General features: G+C 38.4%; 1 protein-coding gene across 1 annotated transcript in view; it reads right to left on the reverse strand.

Moving 5' to 3' along the window:
• The window catches only part of LOC104479257 (E3 ubiquitin-protein ligase KCMF1), a 55,325-nt gene that overhangs the window by 26,872 nt on the left and 15,206 nt on the right, over positions 1 to 13,247 (reverse strand). Inside the window, exon 2 of the mRNA XM_086771234.1 lies at positions 3,633 to 3,800. Coding sequence (XP_086627360.1) covers positions 3,633 to 3,800 — 168 coding nt within the window. The remainder of the gene's footprint in view (positions 1 to 3,632; positions 3,801 to 13,247) is intronic.

The following is a 13,247-nucleotide window of genomic DNA, read 5'->3' on the forward strand; positions in this document are numbered from 1 at the left end:
AAATGGCAGGGGTAACGTGCATGTCACATGCTTAAAATCATGAAGCATCCTAACAGCTTAGGATTCTTTTTCAGGAGAAAGAAAACCGGGAAATGCGCTCTGAACTTCTCCGCTGTCCTGATAAATTGTCCTACAAAAAGTACAAAAGTACAATGACTGCCTGGTAAGCACACTCCTGTTCTTTCCACAGGCCTACTGCAATTCTACTCTTTGACCCTTCAGAAATAAACTAATTGGATTTGTACTTTAAAGGCCACTTGCCATTACATATGAGACTTCATAGTTTATTTTAGGCTCTGTTGCTGTTACAGCAGCATATCACTCTTGGTGTGTGAGTTAAAGCGTTTTTTCCAGTGTCTCTTGTGGGGACTGAAAAACAATAGTACTGCCATTGTTCTGGATCCCATCTTGCTTCAGAATTAATAGTAGGTCATACACTGACTTCTGAAAGACAAATACGCCAAGCAGATGGTACAGAAGTGAACACACATAGCCAGAAATCACTAGGGCTTTTTATTAGTTTTCAGTGTTCTCATACAGGCTCCTATACTAGGATGAGTCTTTGATGGGGGGGAAATATAAAAAAAATACCAAGATGACGGCAAAAGCGCCTTCAAAGCACCTGAAGAAGTCCATCTTCTTGCAATATACTCCGCAACATTACTGCAGTATCTAGGAACCCTAAAAACTGATCAGAATTTTCATGGAGATAAACAATATGATAACTTTTTATATGCTGAAACAATCTCAGCCATGTAGGATCATCCACACGATCAGCTGTCCACCACAAATCTAAACTTGGGTCACAGCTTTAAGCACAGAGTACTTAAGCGAACTCCACACTTACCCGCATATAGACAGTGCTGGCCAGAATGGTGATGGGAACTAGAGGTATAGGGTTTTCATCAGCTGCACCTGGAGCCTGAGCAAATGACTTACTGACCCACATACGCTCTTTTAAAATGAGAAAAATGACACTGACTTCCTCTAAAGTACTTGCCATGAAAGGTCCCCCACTCTGCTTCCTTCTCCTTGGTAAAACATTCGCCTTTTACCAGCTGTCCACTTCCCCTCTCGCCATCAGCAAAAACTGTAAGTTTACTTCCATTAAAAACAGTTTTCATATCTTTGAATCAAACTTGATTTCAGACATCAGTATTGAAGTTTGTCAATGGTCACGTAAACTACAACTCACACACCTACCTATACTTCCACTCTCTACTTCTACTGAAGTTTTCCTTACTCAGAAAAACCCCCTACTCATACTGTCACACATTAGAAAACATTCATTTGACTTCCCATGTCACCAGGAAGTTACTTCACTACTCCTGTGCTATTTATATTGCCAATCTTTCCCTTGAGATTATTTTCTTACAACCCATTAATATCTGCTTCCTTGGTAATTTCTAACATTCACTTCCACAGCTATCTTAACAAGTCTGAAACAGAGAATTCCAGCCTAGTTCTACCCTTCATTATTGATTTTCTAATTAAACTTACCATTCCTTAGCTCCTAATTTTTTTGATGTTTCTCAATGTCACATGATTTCTTTAGCTATGCAGGGCCCTTTGACAAGTTACCATAGTTTCTCTAAGCATCTGTACAATACTGTAAAGGCACACTCCTTTATATCTTAAATTCTACAGAGAACTGTAAAACAAAAACATCTTAAGCGTGATGTCACATACCTACCTGAGCCCTAAGGAACATGTTATTTATAAATATTCCCTAAATCGTTCTCCAGTGTCTAAGCTTAGAAGGTCACTAATTCTCAGGAGCAATTAACTTTTGTCCTGGTTCACAACCTATTGGTGACGTATTATTTCTTGTCCTACAGTGTTAACCAAATCAAGACTCTTGCTGCAGAGCTGAGCTACAGTATTTTTTTTTCCCAGCACTGGTTTTGTGGGAGCAATGCTTGGATATCAAGCCATATGAAATTTCTGGGGCTTGTTTTCTTATTCTTCTTACTTAAAGAAGCCACAGTAGGACAAGTGCCAAGCAATGCAGAAGTAGCCATCAGAATCCTATTACCCATCTCAGTATTTCACTGTGAACCTTCTTCCACCTCACTATCTGTATTCTTCATGCAGACTTAAATAGTAAAGTAACCCTTCTCTGTCCCCATAACATACACAAATAAAATACATTAAACCAAAAGATACATTTAGCAAGGATTTCCAAAAGAGAAATATCCAAGTTGTAAGAAACAACATGTATTTCTTAGATGTTCTTAGGTTCTGATGATAGGCATTTTTTAAGGGAGAGGTGTTCAGAACAAGATTTTTCATTGCAGTACATTCAAGCTAACATTAAATGTCAAAGCTTTCAGGCTTCATAGTGAGCATGTTTTAGTCCTCTTTCCCCTATGATGAGCATTTAATGTTTATGGCAATGCTGTCCTTTTAGTCTATGGGTAACATCCAAGAATAACTGTTGCTAAGGGGCTATGAAGTTTGAATTGTACATCTCAAATAGTGAGCAGAATCCTGAATTAATATGCTGTACGCAGAGAATTTTACCTCATTAGTGAGACCAAAAAAAAGAAACCCGAGAAGAAAAATACGAAAGCTAAAATGGCGGCGTGCGTTTTTGATAATGAACTAAATTATTTCCTTCCAAATCCTGGATTCCCTAAGGTCTGGATTTTTTAAGTCATGACCAAGCAATCTTAGAGCAAGTGCAGGCCCAAGAACTAAAGAAAGTGAAAGACATCTTCACTCAAAGGCCATTCTGAGAAATCAACTGCATGTTTCTATATACAGCTATCCTCTAATCTTTAAAGCAATAAAGAAGTAGATTTCACTTCTGTTTTAATCAAAGAGGTAAAGGAAGTAATTTACAATTCATAAGACTTCAGCTTTTAAGAAGTCATCATATTTAAAGAATTCAAAATGAAGAACAATATAGCCAGAAGTGCTAAAAAAAAAGTTATTAAAGTGCTAGCTTATAATAAAACAAAATACATGTCCAGCATCAGAAACATCTTAGAGCAGAGGTTTGTCACAGAAGCATCTTGTGAGTTACAAACTGTTACAAATATGAAACAATAGAAACAACAAGCAGGATAGGAGACAAGAACAGTTCTTTTTTTGTTGTTTTAAATATTGACACAGCTTTACAGTCAGAAATAACTTAAATTATTAGATCTTCAAAGGAGTTCCAAGAAGACTACATGCTAGTCCTTGCTACTAATCTTATACTCAGTACAGCCCATTACTTCCCCCTGCTGTACGTATAGTCCCACATAAGTCACCAGTGAATAACACTCCTACTAAATCTTGCCAGATTTTTCCTCTTGTATGTTGTGGCTCTTATGTAAAGCACACTGACGGAAGAAGTTAATTAGGAGTAGTCATTGTTACCAAGTATATTTATTAGTCTGACAACCTGCTGTTACCAGACCAAAACAAATAAAAGGTTAAAAATACATATGCACCCATTAAAAAGAAATATATAGATCAGTTACTGTATGCTAAAATAAAATAAAATGTGCCTGGTTTTCAGAAGATGAGAACTTGCTCTTATTTTCAGTGTGCTAATGGAGAAGTGGTTAATAAGTAGAAACATGAAAACTTCTTTGCAGACACAACATAGCAGCAAATTACTAGAGTTTGATATTATTACTTACCGAAATCTACTCTTGTTAATATGCACTGCATTGGATGGTCAGTTGTATGCCTTGTCGTCGTCGCACCACTTTCATAACAAGTTGCACATAGATCGTAATCGTAGCAAATTAAACACTTGTATCGGCGACCTCGAAAATTTCCTTTTAAACATGCATCACAGCTGACACCTGTAAAAAAACAAAACTGCTTTAAAACAGCAATAAAATGCACTTTTTAATGAGGCAGATTTGTTGCTATTACCTCTTAACAACTAAAAGGAGTCAGCCATCTCTGACACGTGCAGCTGACAAGACTCAATTTTTAAATGTATTTATGTCTCTAAAAGACACTGCTCTCCCAAAATTAGAATCTTAAATTCTGGAAGTAAATTAAGGGCAAACTCAAGCATCTGAAATAATAATATGTGAAGTTATAAAATCTCTTTGGATGCAACTTCATACAGGCACCTTTACCTGGTCGTATTGACTGGTATTTTTGACTGTTCAGTTAGGAATCTTGGGCCAAACATGCTTAAAAGCTAAATGGTATAACGGTTGATTGAGAGGAAAAAAACCACAACAAATAAGCAAACCAACTACTGACAAAAATTCACTAGCTTTTCAGCCTTTACTTTCACACTTCCTAATACTTTAATTCTGAAGAACACCTGTCGTAGTTCAGCCCCGATCAGGACCAGACTACGCAGTCTCTCTCTCACACCCCCCCCCCCCTTCCGAGAGAACAGGGAGAGAAAATATAAGGAAAAACGGCTCGAGGTTTGAGATAAGGACAGGGAGAAATCCTTAAAGTTACCGTCACAGGCAAAACAGACTCGACTTGGGGAAAACTATTCATTTATTACTACAAACAGCAGGATAATGAGACAGAGAACAAGATAACCGCCATCCACCCCTCCCTCTTCCCAAGCTTAACATTATCTCTACTACCTTCCCCCCCGCCCCGAGCGGCACAGGGGGGAAGAGGGAATGGGGGTTGCAGTCAGTCCATCATACGTTGTTTCACGCCGCTGCTTCATGGTCGGGGGAAGAACTCCTCACATTCCTCCCCTGCTCAATCGTGGGGTCCCTCCCACGGGCCACAGTCCTTTGTGGAACCGCTCCAGCGTGGGTCATCTCTTCCACAGGTGCAGTCCCTCTAGAACAGCTGTCCCAGCGGGCCCTCCTCGGGCCACAGCTGCCTTCAGGCATCCACCTCCCCTGGTCCAGGGTCTTTCACGGGCTCCAAGTGGATCTCTGCCCCTCCGTGGACCTCCATGGGCTGCAGGGGGACAACCTGCTCCACCATGGTCGTCACCACAGGCTGCAGGGGAATCTTGGCCAGGAGCCGCATTACTCCTCCCCCTCACTTCTGAACTGACCTTGGCATCTGCAGCCGTTCCTCACAACAGGCTGGTAGATGTCTCTCAGGATCTTTTTTACATCTTATTCACTTCTCATCTCCTCTCCACTTCTTGCAGCTGGGCCGGACCGAGTTGGGCCCAGTCGGCCGCCTGGCGAGAGGCCAGAGGCTGAGGCCTGCAAGGCCCATGAGGCCTGTGCCTCCCGCTCTGTGCCTCTGCCCCCGCTCAGCTTCTTTACATCTTCTCTTCTTTTTTTTTCTGTTTTCCCCTTCTTAAATACGTTATCGCAGAGGCGTTATCACGGAACATTCTGCTACCAATCGGCTCGGCCTTGGCCAGCAGCAGGTCCGCCCTAGGCCTGGCCAAGTCCGCTGAACAAAGGGGAGCGACTTCTAGCAGTTTCCTACAGAAGCTACCACCTTAGGCCCCCCCTCACTAAACAAAACCACGACAACACCATAACCATCCCTGACATTATATGTGGGGTAGAAACTAGGAACTTTTTGTCTCTCAAAATACAGAAAAAAGTTGAAGTGTTTTTTTGCAGTTAGGCTGGATCAGTTCTCTCCAACCTATTTCTTTCTTGAGTTCAGTCTCTGCACTGTAAGGTAGACACACTGCATGTGTCAGAGAAAGGCCTTACAGCTTCCAAAGTTTTTAATTTCTTTCTTTGTGGTTTCAGTCCTCTTTTGGTTACCTAGAGTCAAGTGCAGAAGAAGTATCATCATCTTGTAATTTGTCAAGTTTAACATAGGCTTCCTTCAACTGCAGTAACTAATTAAGGGCCTCCATGAAAGAAATCAGTGTATACTATTAAGGCAGGATTTTTATCAACATCCTCTTTCAGCATCAGCTAAGACATATTCTTCATAGCTTGGTACAAGCACAGACAACTCTGAAGAAATAAAACTGCCAGAACTAAATAGTCACATTAGCCACCCCCCAATTTTTTAAGCCTAATTGCCAGAGGACAGTAGTTAATTACAGAAATCTTTCTGCATTATTTGTTGTTTGCAGTTTTTGCAACTCCACTCCGTTGCATCTGAATAGAAGCTTTACCACATGTAACACAGGAATGCAACAATAAGTAATTTATTTTAAAAATCTCTGCTATTTGTTCAAACAATTGCATCACCACACTTAGATGAACAGTGGACAAAATTATCATTCTTTTCTTTAGTTTCTTACCTACAGGGATAGCTTAAGGCATTACCTAATTATTTCTAATGTCTAAGCACGGTGCTTACATGAACACTGAACCTATTTCTTCAGTTGCTTCACTCAGTACCTACCTGAAAGCATCACTTTACATGGAACAGTGTATTTTGAGAAAATATTTCAAGAATCTTTGTTAATATACTCAAAGAAGTGTTGTTTTGAGGATGGCACCGTTATCATCTTCAAAGTAGGGGTTTGGTTTTGTTTTTTTTTTTTTTTAAAAAATCTCTCACATGACATGAATGTCTCTGAAGTTTCCTCCATAAACTCTGAAGGAATTGTAACAATCTTGGACGATGTAGACACTGAGAGCAACCTAACTTCCGAGAACACCTACTTGTTAGCTCCATAGAATGAATTTAATTGCTTCAGTTTGTTTGCTTTTTTTCCCCACAAAGACATCTACAAAATTTTACCTATGCAGTATCCGTATCTCCCCAACAATGCATGCTATACACAAAACACTTACCAGTTATTGGCAGCATTGCAAATCTTTTTGTTGCCTACTGAACTTTCTAGAAAACAGTTGATCAGCAAGTTAGACATCACACTGAGATAAGCAGACTAGTTCAACCTAGAGTCTATGCCAGACACTAACAGCTCTCCAGATGATGTATTAAGCCACAGTTCTTTAATAAGTTATATCTTCTCCACTTTTTTCCTTTAAGCTCAAACCAGTTGATCTAACATAAATCTAAGCCTCCGCAACAGTTACATGTTCTCTCAAACATCTAGATCATTCCTACTTGAAGACAGCCATGTTTTCAAGAAGTTTTCATTTACATGTTTTCTTCTCCATATCATTACAAACTGCAATCTCTGTACACTTTTGTCTTAATAACTTCGGAGAAATCCAGACAAAAACATAAATCACAACATAATGTTTGTATTTAAAACTTAAGAACATTTACAGGGAATATGTACAACAAGGTCTTCAAACAATAGATAAATTTTGCTTTTTATAATCAATTATCAGGAAGTCTACAATCTGAGTCGAACAGAAAAACTAACATTAGCAGAATGTTAGTTAAAATGGTTGTTAAAGTCAGCCCAGGAGACTAACAAAGTTATAGAGACAGCAGGCTTTCTGTATCTCTCAAGGTTAGTATTTTGCCACAACTATCACATCCTCCCCTTTGAGAAACAGGCTGACAGCAGGAGATGTACCATGTTACTTTCATATCCTTTTGTGTAGTGGAGAATGAAAACCACAGAAGGGAAAACGATAATTAAATTTAAAGCCTCAGTTTGGGAGCTAAACCCATGCTTAAATCCCCAGACCTCCCCCTTGAATCCAGAGGGATCTCTTTTCCAGAGGTTACATCACCTGTTCTTCCTTTTTTACAACAGTCTCACCAAGTCAGGCTCGTTACAGTTTTTCCTGTTCTTCAAGACTATTGCTTGGCTGCCAAGACCTCAACCATCTATCCAACATGGGATCTGGAAACTTAAATTTCCAGGCAAACAATCTCCTCCCACTCTATTCTTTCTACTATAGTAAACAGTTTTATTTCCTTATCAAAGCCTTGATTTTCCTTTTTTCTCTACTTCAATCTTTACATCAACTGAGATTCCAAGTGTTCATTTCTTTTCCCTGCACAATCCCCAAACACTCAAAGGTAACATATTCTAGTCAGTACAGCACAACTTTCACCAGATGCCTATCCAACACTTGCCTGCATTTATCTTACATTTGCAAATAGAGCAGGTAAGCTACAGATTCAAGAATGTCAGATTAAACTGAATGCATCCATATTAATTCCAGCTTGTAAGAAGAAAACATGCTCTAGAGAGGTTCACTCTGAAGCAATGAACAAAAGCAAACAACCAAAAGAAGAGCCTAAACACTGTATGACAAGGATTTAGATAGTCAGCATACATTTCTGACTTGCAAGAAACGCTACTGGCTTTTAAAAGAATCCTTGAATGAAATCCTATTAATCCCAAATGAATTGCTATTCAACAAGAACTTCTGATTCACCTTTCATAAAGCAATGACTTGGAATGATGAGAGTAAGAAGTATCCATTTTAATTACCGATTACATTTTCATTATCACAAATGATAGAGGTGGCTTCCTCAACTTTTTTCCTACTTTGTTATTGCTATACAAGTACACACATATACTGTGTAACACGTATCACGTCTAATTAAAACTTTGCTGGTCACTGATAAAGAATGTTGGTTTTTTAAAGGAACACTGTTCCACTAGAGGGTAGCATTGTGCTAAAAGCCTAAGGAGTTTTGGTCCACTTTACCTTTCATTACTAAAACTTCTCAAAGTTTCTTCAGCAGTGTTCCCTCACAGTATCAACAGTTTCAGTCTCTCCAGCTTCAGATTTTGATTGAAATGAATAAGAAGATATTTAACAATCCCGTTAGTAAAATGTCTTTTACCCCTTCAATACAAAATTCTTACTACGTTTACGTCAAGTTATCTCACATCTTCCTCTAATCCAGGGTAATAACTTCAGGGAACATATTATCACACAAGTATTATATACATCACATGCTGAATAATGATGTTAAAAAAAAAAAACAAAAACAGAACAAAACAAAAAAACCCCAAATGAACAACAACAACAAAAAAACCACGACCAAAAAACCCAAACCTAAACCAACCCCTCTCACCAACACCTTTCATACTCCGATCCTGACAGCCAAATATAATTTGCTTTTACGACACAGAACTGTTTTTGCTAGGAATTAACTAAAACAAAACAACTTATCCCAGGTTTAACAGAGAAATCAAAGGGAGCACATAATCTAATTTCATAACGGAGAGAATAACACCAGACAGACATGTGGTTCAACTATCACATACATTAGGATTAATTTGTTTCTACAATTACAAGCAAAGCTAAGGTATAAGATCAATTGAAATGTCATGATTGTTGCAAGCCACTATGCCTTGTATAGACACTCATTTGTAACACAGCAATGATTTTTTTTTTCCCCCCTCCACTTGGTCTCCTGAGATACTATGGCAATTCAAATAGTAATATTAAAAGCCCAATAATCTGGCCCAGTTAAAAACGATCTGAGAAACTGGGGAGAACTCGGCAGTGTTTCTTACTTTAATAGCCTCATCTCTTAATGCAGACTACTGCCTAACTTGAGAAGGTAATTTCTAGGAACAGAAACTTCTGTTGTTTCTGTGAAAATTTCACTAGAAATCCAACCAAACCATATAAATGTTAATTTTTGGTGTTTTTTTTTTCCCCCACACGTTTACTAAAGCAGACTGTGAAAACAAACATCAAAAAAATCTACAATGCCGAACATACTTCGCCTGTGCAGCTCCAAGTGCTGAGCAGAAAATTCACACAATACCCTTGAAGTAACTAAAAATGGTCCTATGTGTAACAGGGCTGAACATGCAGTATCCTCCTATAGCCGACTGGCAGAAGCAACAACCAGACTAGCATGCCTGCAAAAACAACTAGTGGGATTAAAGCTACAGGCAGAGATGATGTTGACTTGTACTGGAAAGGAAGGAGGGCAGAAATGGAGGGAATCAGGCCTGTGTTAGACCAGAAAGGCAAAAAGGCTTTTTTTTTCTGAACATCACTCCTGTTTTCTCTACGGAGTAGAAACAGACACTTCAAATCTGGTAATCTCCCTGTCGTGGACAAATGTCATGAAGCCCACTTACACAGTGTCTGGTACTTGTTTGTAGCTCATTTAAAAAGAGAGAATCAAGCAGTATGGCTGGCCCAGCAGGCTCCAGCCTTGGTCCTAACAAATAAGAATCAGTCAGCCTGCTACCAAAAGGAACTTTTCCACTTTTGCTTTTGCATCTCAAGTTGTGGAAGTTAGACATTAACTTTGTCATGTAGAGTATCAGGAACAAGCGATTAGTAAGCAGTGCAGAACATGCTCAACACTATGCAGGAATCACGCAAGAGAGAGATGGCTCCCCACAGCAACAGTCACCTGCCTTTCCCATTAAACTGTGCTTTTCTCTATGGAATTTCCCAGTTCATTCATTTGTCACACCTTTGAATTCTGACACCACAAGAACCTTACAGAGCTGACTGTGTCTCTGTTTCAGATGTGCAACAGAATACATGTCTCTACTTCACCCTCAAAGCATTCAATCCTATGCACCGAGGCAGTTAGGGTGGAATGTCCCAGACACAAACTAGTATCTGGCCAGTTAATTAAATATTAAGGCCTACATGTGAGAGATGAAATAAAGTGCTAAGTTAGCTTCACTTTGCTGCTTCCTAACTTGAATTTGTAACCTTTGTAAGTCAGTCCATCCATTTCTATTTGTTTACACAAATCATTTTAATAATGTAGTACTAAAATCAGTCAAAGAACAAGATGACCATTACAATAATTTATATTTCCCTAAAACATAATCAGAAATTCATTGAATACTGAAAAAGTCACTCAACATCTCTTCTCCAGATCCAGTCTTGAGAGGAAGGCCACAATATCTAAACATATCCAGTAGGGCTGTAAAACATACTGAAATACTAATAAAGTATTTGTAGTTCTTCAATGTCTTAATAAAAAAAAAAATCCTAAATAGTCTTACTTTATGATTTACGGCTCTCACAGGTGAGTTCTATGTATCTCATAGGAACTGATCATACTGCCCAGTAGATGGCATCCCATGACACCAATGATATTTATACAGCGGGTCCAAGAACAACTTTGCCTCCATTAACTCAAATATAAACACCAATTGAACATTTTAATTATTTACAATAGATCCCAGAAACACTGGTGGTTTCACTAAAAGAGGGAAGCTGTCTTCTCACAACACCAGATGGATGACATAACAGCTGACTAGTAAGCCCTGTGCACGTAACTTTCTTTCAAATATCACCTTTTCCAAAAAAACTCCAACCAAACAAAAAAAAAAAAATCAATATGAATTTATTGATCACTGTCCAAGAATCATTGTAAAGCTCATTTGCCCAAGTACCAAATCATGGAAAAAGGAGGCACTATGCAAAGACTGCTGTAAAATGAGGTTTAAATGTTGCTCATATGCCAAAATACAGAAAGCAAGCATGAATGATAAAAGGATTTTAACAAGTTCATAGGAGTCTTGGGAAACTCCTTCAGATAAGATGAGAAAGCAGCTGCAGGAGACTAATTCTCAAAACATTTTTAAAATAGCCTACTCTGTTTCTATCTAAGGAACTTCATTTAGCAAAATACAAGTGTGGAATCCACCCTTACTGGAGGAGAGCTATTAAGTTTGAAATCTAGAATAATATTTGCTATGCCTTCTATTTTTTTTTTACTACTTTTGCATGTTACTGCAAACACCACAAACAGAAATAAACCACTTTCTCCGGATATATTGGCCAAAAACCAAAAAGGCATATTAAATAGTTACTGACAATGTAAATAGTGTTTTCTATGCTTCATATCCTGATAAGACCCTTCACTAATTGTTCCTTAAATTCAAACAGAGAAAACAAGGTAAAAGTCCTGGCCTTCTACAGCACAAAGATGTTTTCACTCAGAGTACCACAGACTTCTATTCAAGTATGTTCTCTGATGTAATACTCTGAATAGAATATTACATTTAACGTATCTAAACATCTAGAATCCAGTAGAATTCTTAACCTGTCATGACAACTGACTCACAGTGAGAGGTTTTTTCAAGACATGTTTAAGACTTTTAAAGTAGAACTAGAAACAGTGTACACTGCAAGGGTTTTTGATCATGCAGAATTGGATTTCTAATTTAATATTCAATACTCTGTCTCACATGCATCTTATAATTCAATTAATATAATTTAATTTGACCATTTCAAAACCATTACAACACGAAAGCCTGCTGAAGTACTCTAAAGACATTAAAATTAAACAAATTGCAACACATTTATCAGAGCTTAGAAAGTTTGTAATGTGGCAACAAATGGAACTGGCACCAGGCATGATCTTATTTAACAACTCTGTTAATCTGCAAAACGGCAAATAGCATGTGAATTCTATTAACAGAAAAATACTCAAACTTAGGCTGCTGTAAACAGTGCCAGGGCAGGAAAACAACAGTAAGAGCACTGGGATAAATCCTCTATCTAGTAAAATCACTGGTAAAGTTTCTCATTTAATAGGATAGGACCAGGTTCCTGAGTTTCTTTCAGGACTAAAGAGAAATACTCAACAAAGGCAGACACCAACTGAAAGAGAATTGGGCTGGAGGGGACAAGCATCACACACAAGTGAGTATTATAGGTGTAAGAAACATGAAGAAACACTGAGAAAATCATAAAAATAAATTAAACAGAAGAGCTAGTACTCCTCTGTTGCGCCCTGCAAGAATTGAGAGCTAGTCTTCTCAGAAAAAAAATCTTTGCATATTTTGATTTAGAGTGTTACTTAAGAAGAGTGACAAAAAAAAAAAAAAAGTAAAAACAAACAAGGAGAACAAGGCATATGTCCAATCAGGCATGGGAGAGAACTGAGTAGTACAGCTCAACTGAGCAGAGAAGTTAAGGTGCCTGAAGACTTAATAGTATTAACATCTTTTTCTATGAGCCACTGTTTCAGGCATGTGAGAGAAAAACATCAACACTCAATACACCTAGCACAGGCAAAATTCATCAGTTTTCTTTGCAAATTCTTACCTTTGCAAAAAGTTTAGCAGAAATTAAATACTCTATTTAGGTACAGCCTATGCATAGCTCGATGTCTGGAAGCCACACTCAGCTTTACTTCCTTCTGCACCATCAGACTCACTCCTGACCATCCTATACTTAAAGATTCTCCAAGTACGAAAATGTGACAAGCTTTTATCCCCTGCAGCACAGAGAAGATCTAAGATTTAGCACAGGCAGGAAGCAGGGCGTACTGGTTGGGCAACCACATAGCTAGAACCGAAAGACAGAAGTTTTCACGCAGCAATCATTCCAGCTCTCGCAGAAAAGACTAATGATTACAACCTGTCTCGCAATAGCTGAGACTAACAGTCAAGACTTACACAAGTTGGTGTGTAAATATAGATAATTTTCATGTCAGGAAAACAGATCTGCAAAGCAGTTGGGAAAGGGAGGGAAAGAAGAAGCAGCAGCTCTCCTCTTCACTGA

The sequence above is a fragment of the Chlamydotis macqueenii genome, chromosome Z (genome assembly GCF_036417535.1).
Source record: "Chlamydotis macqueenii isolate bChlMac1 chromosome Z, bChlMac1.mat, whole genome shotgun sequence".
Taxonomy (NCBI): domain Eukaryota; kingdom Metazoa; phylum Chordata; class Aves; order Otidiformes; family Otididae; genus Chlamydotis; species Chlamydotis macqueenii.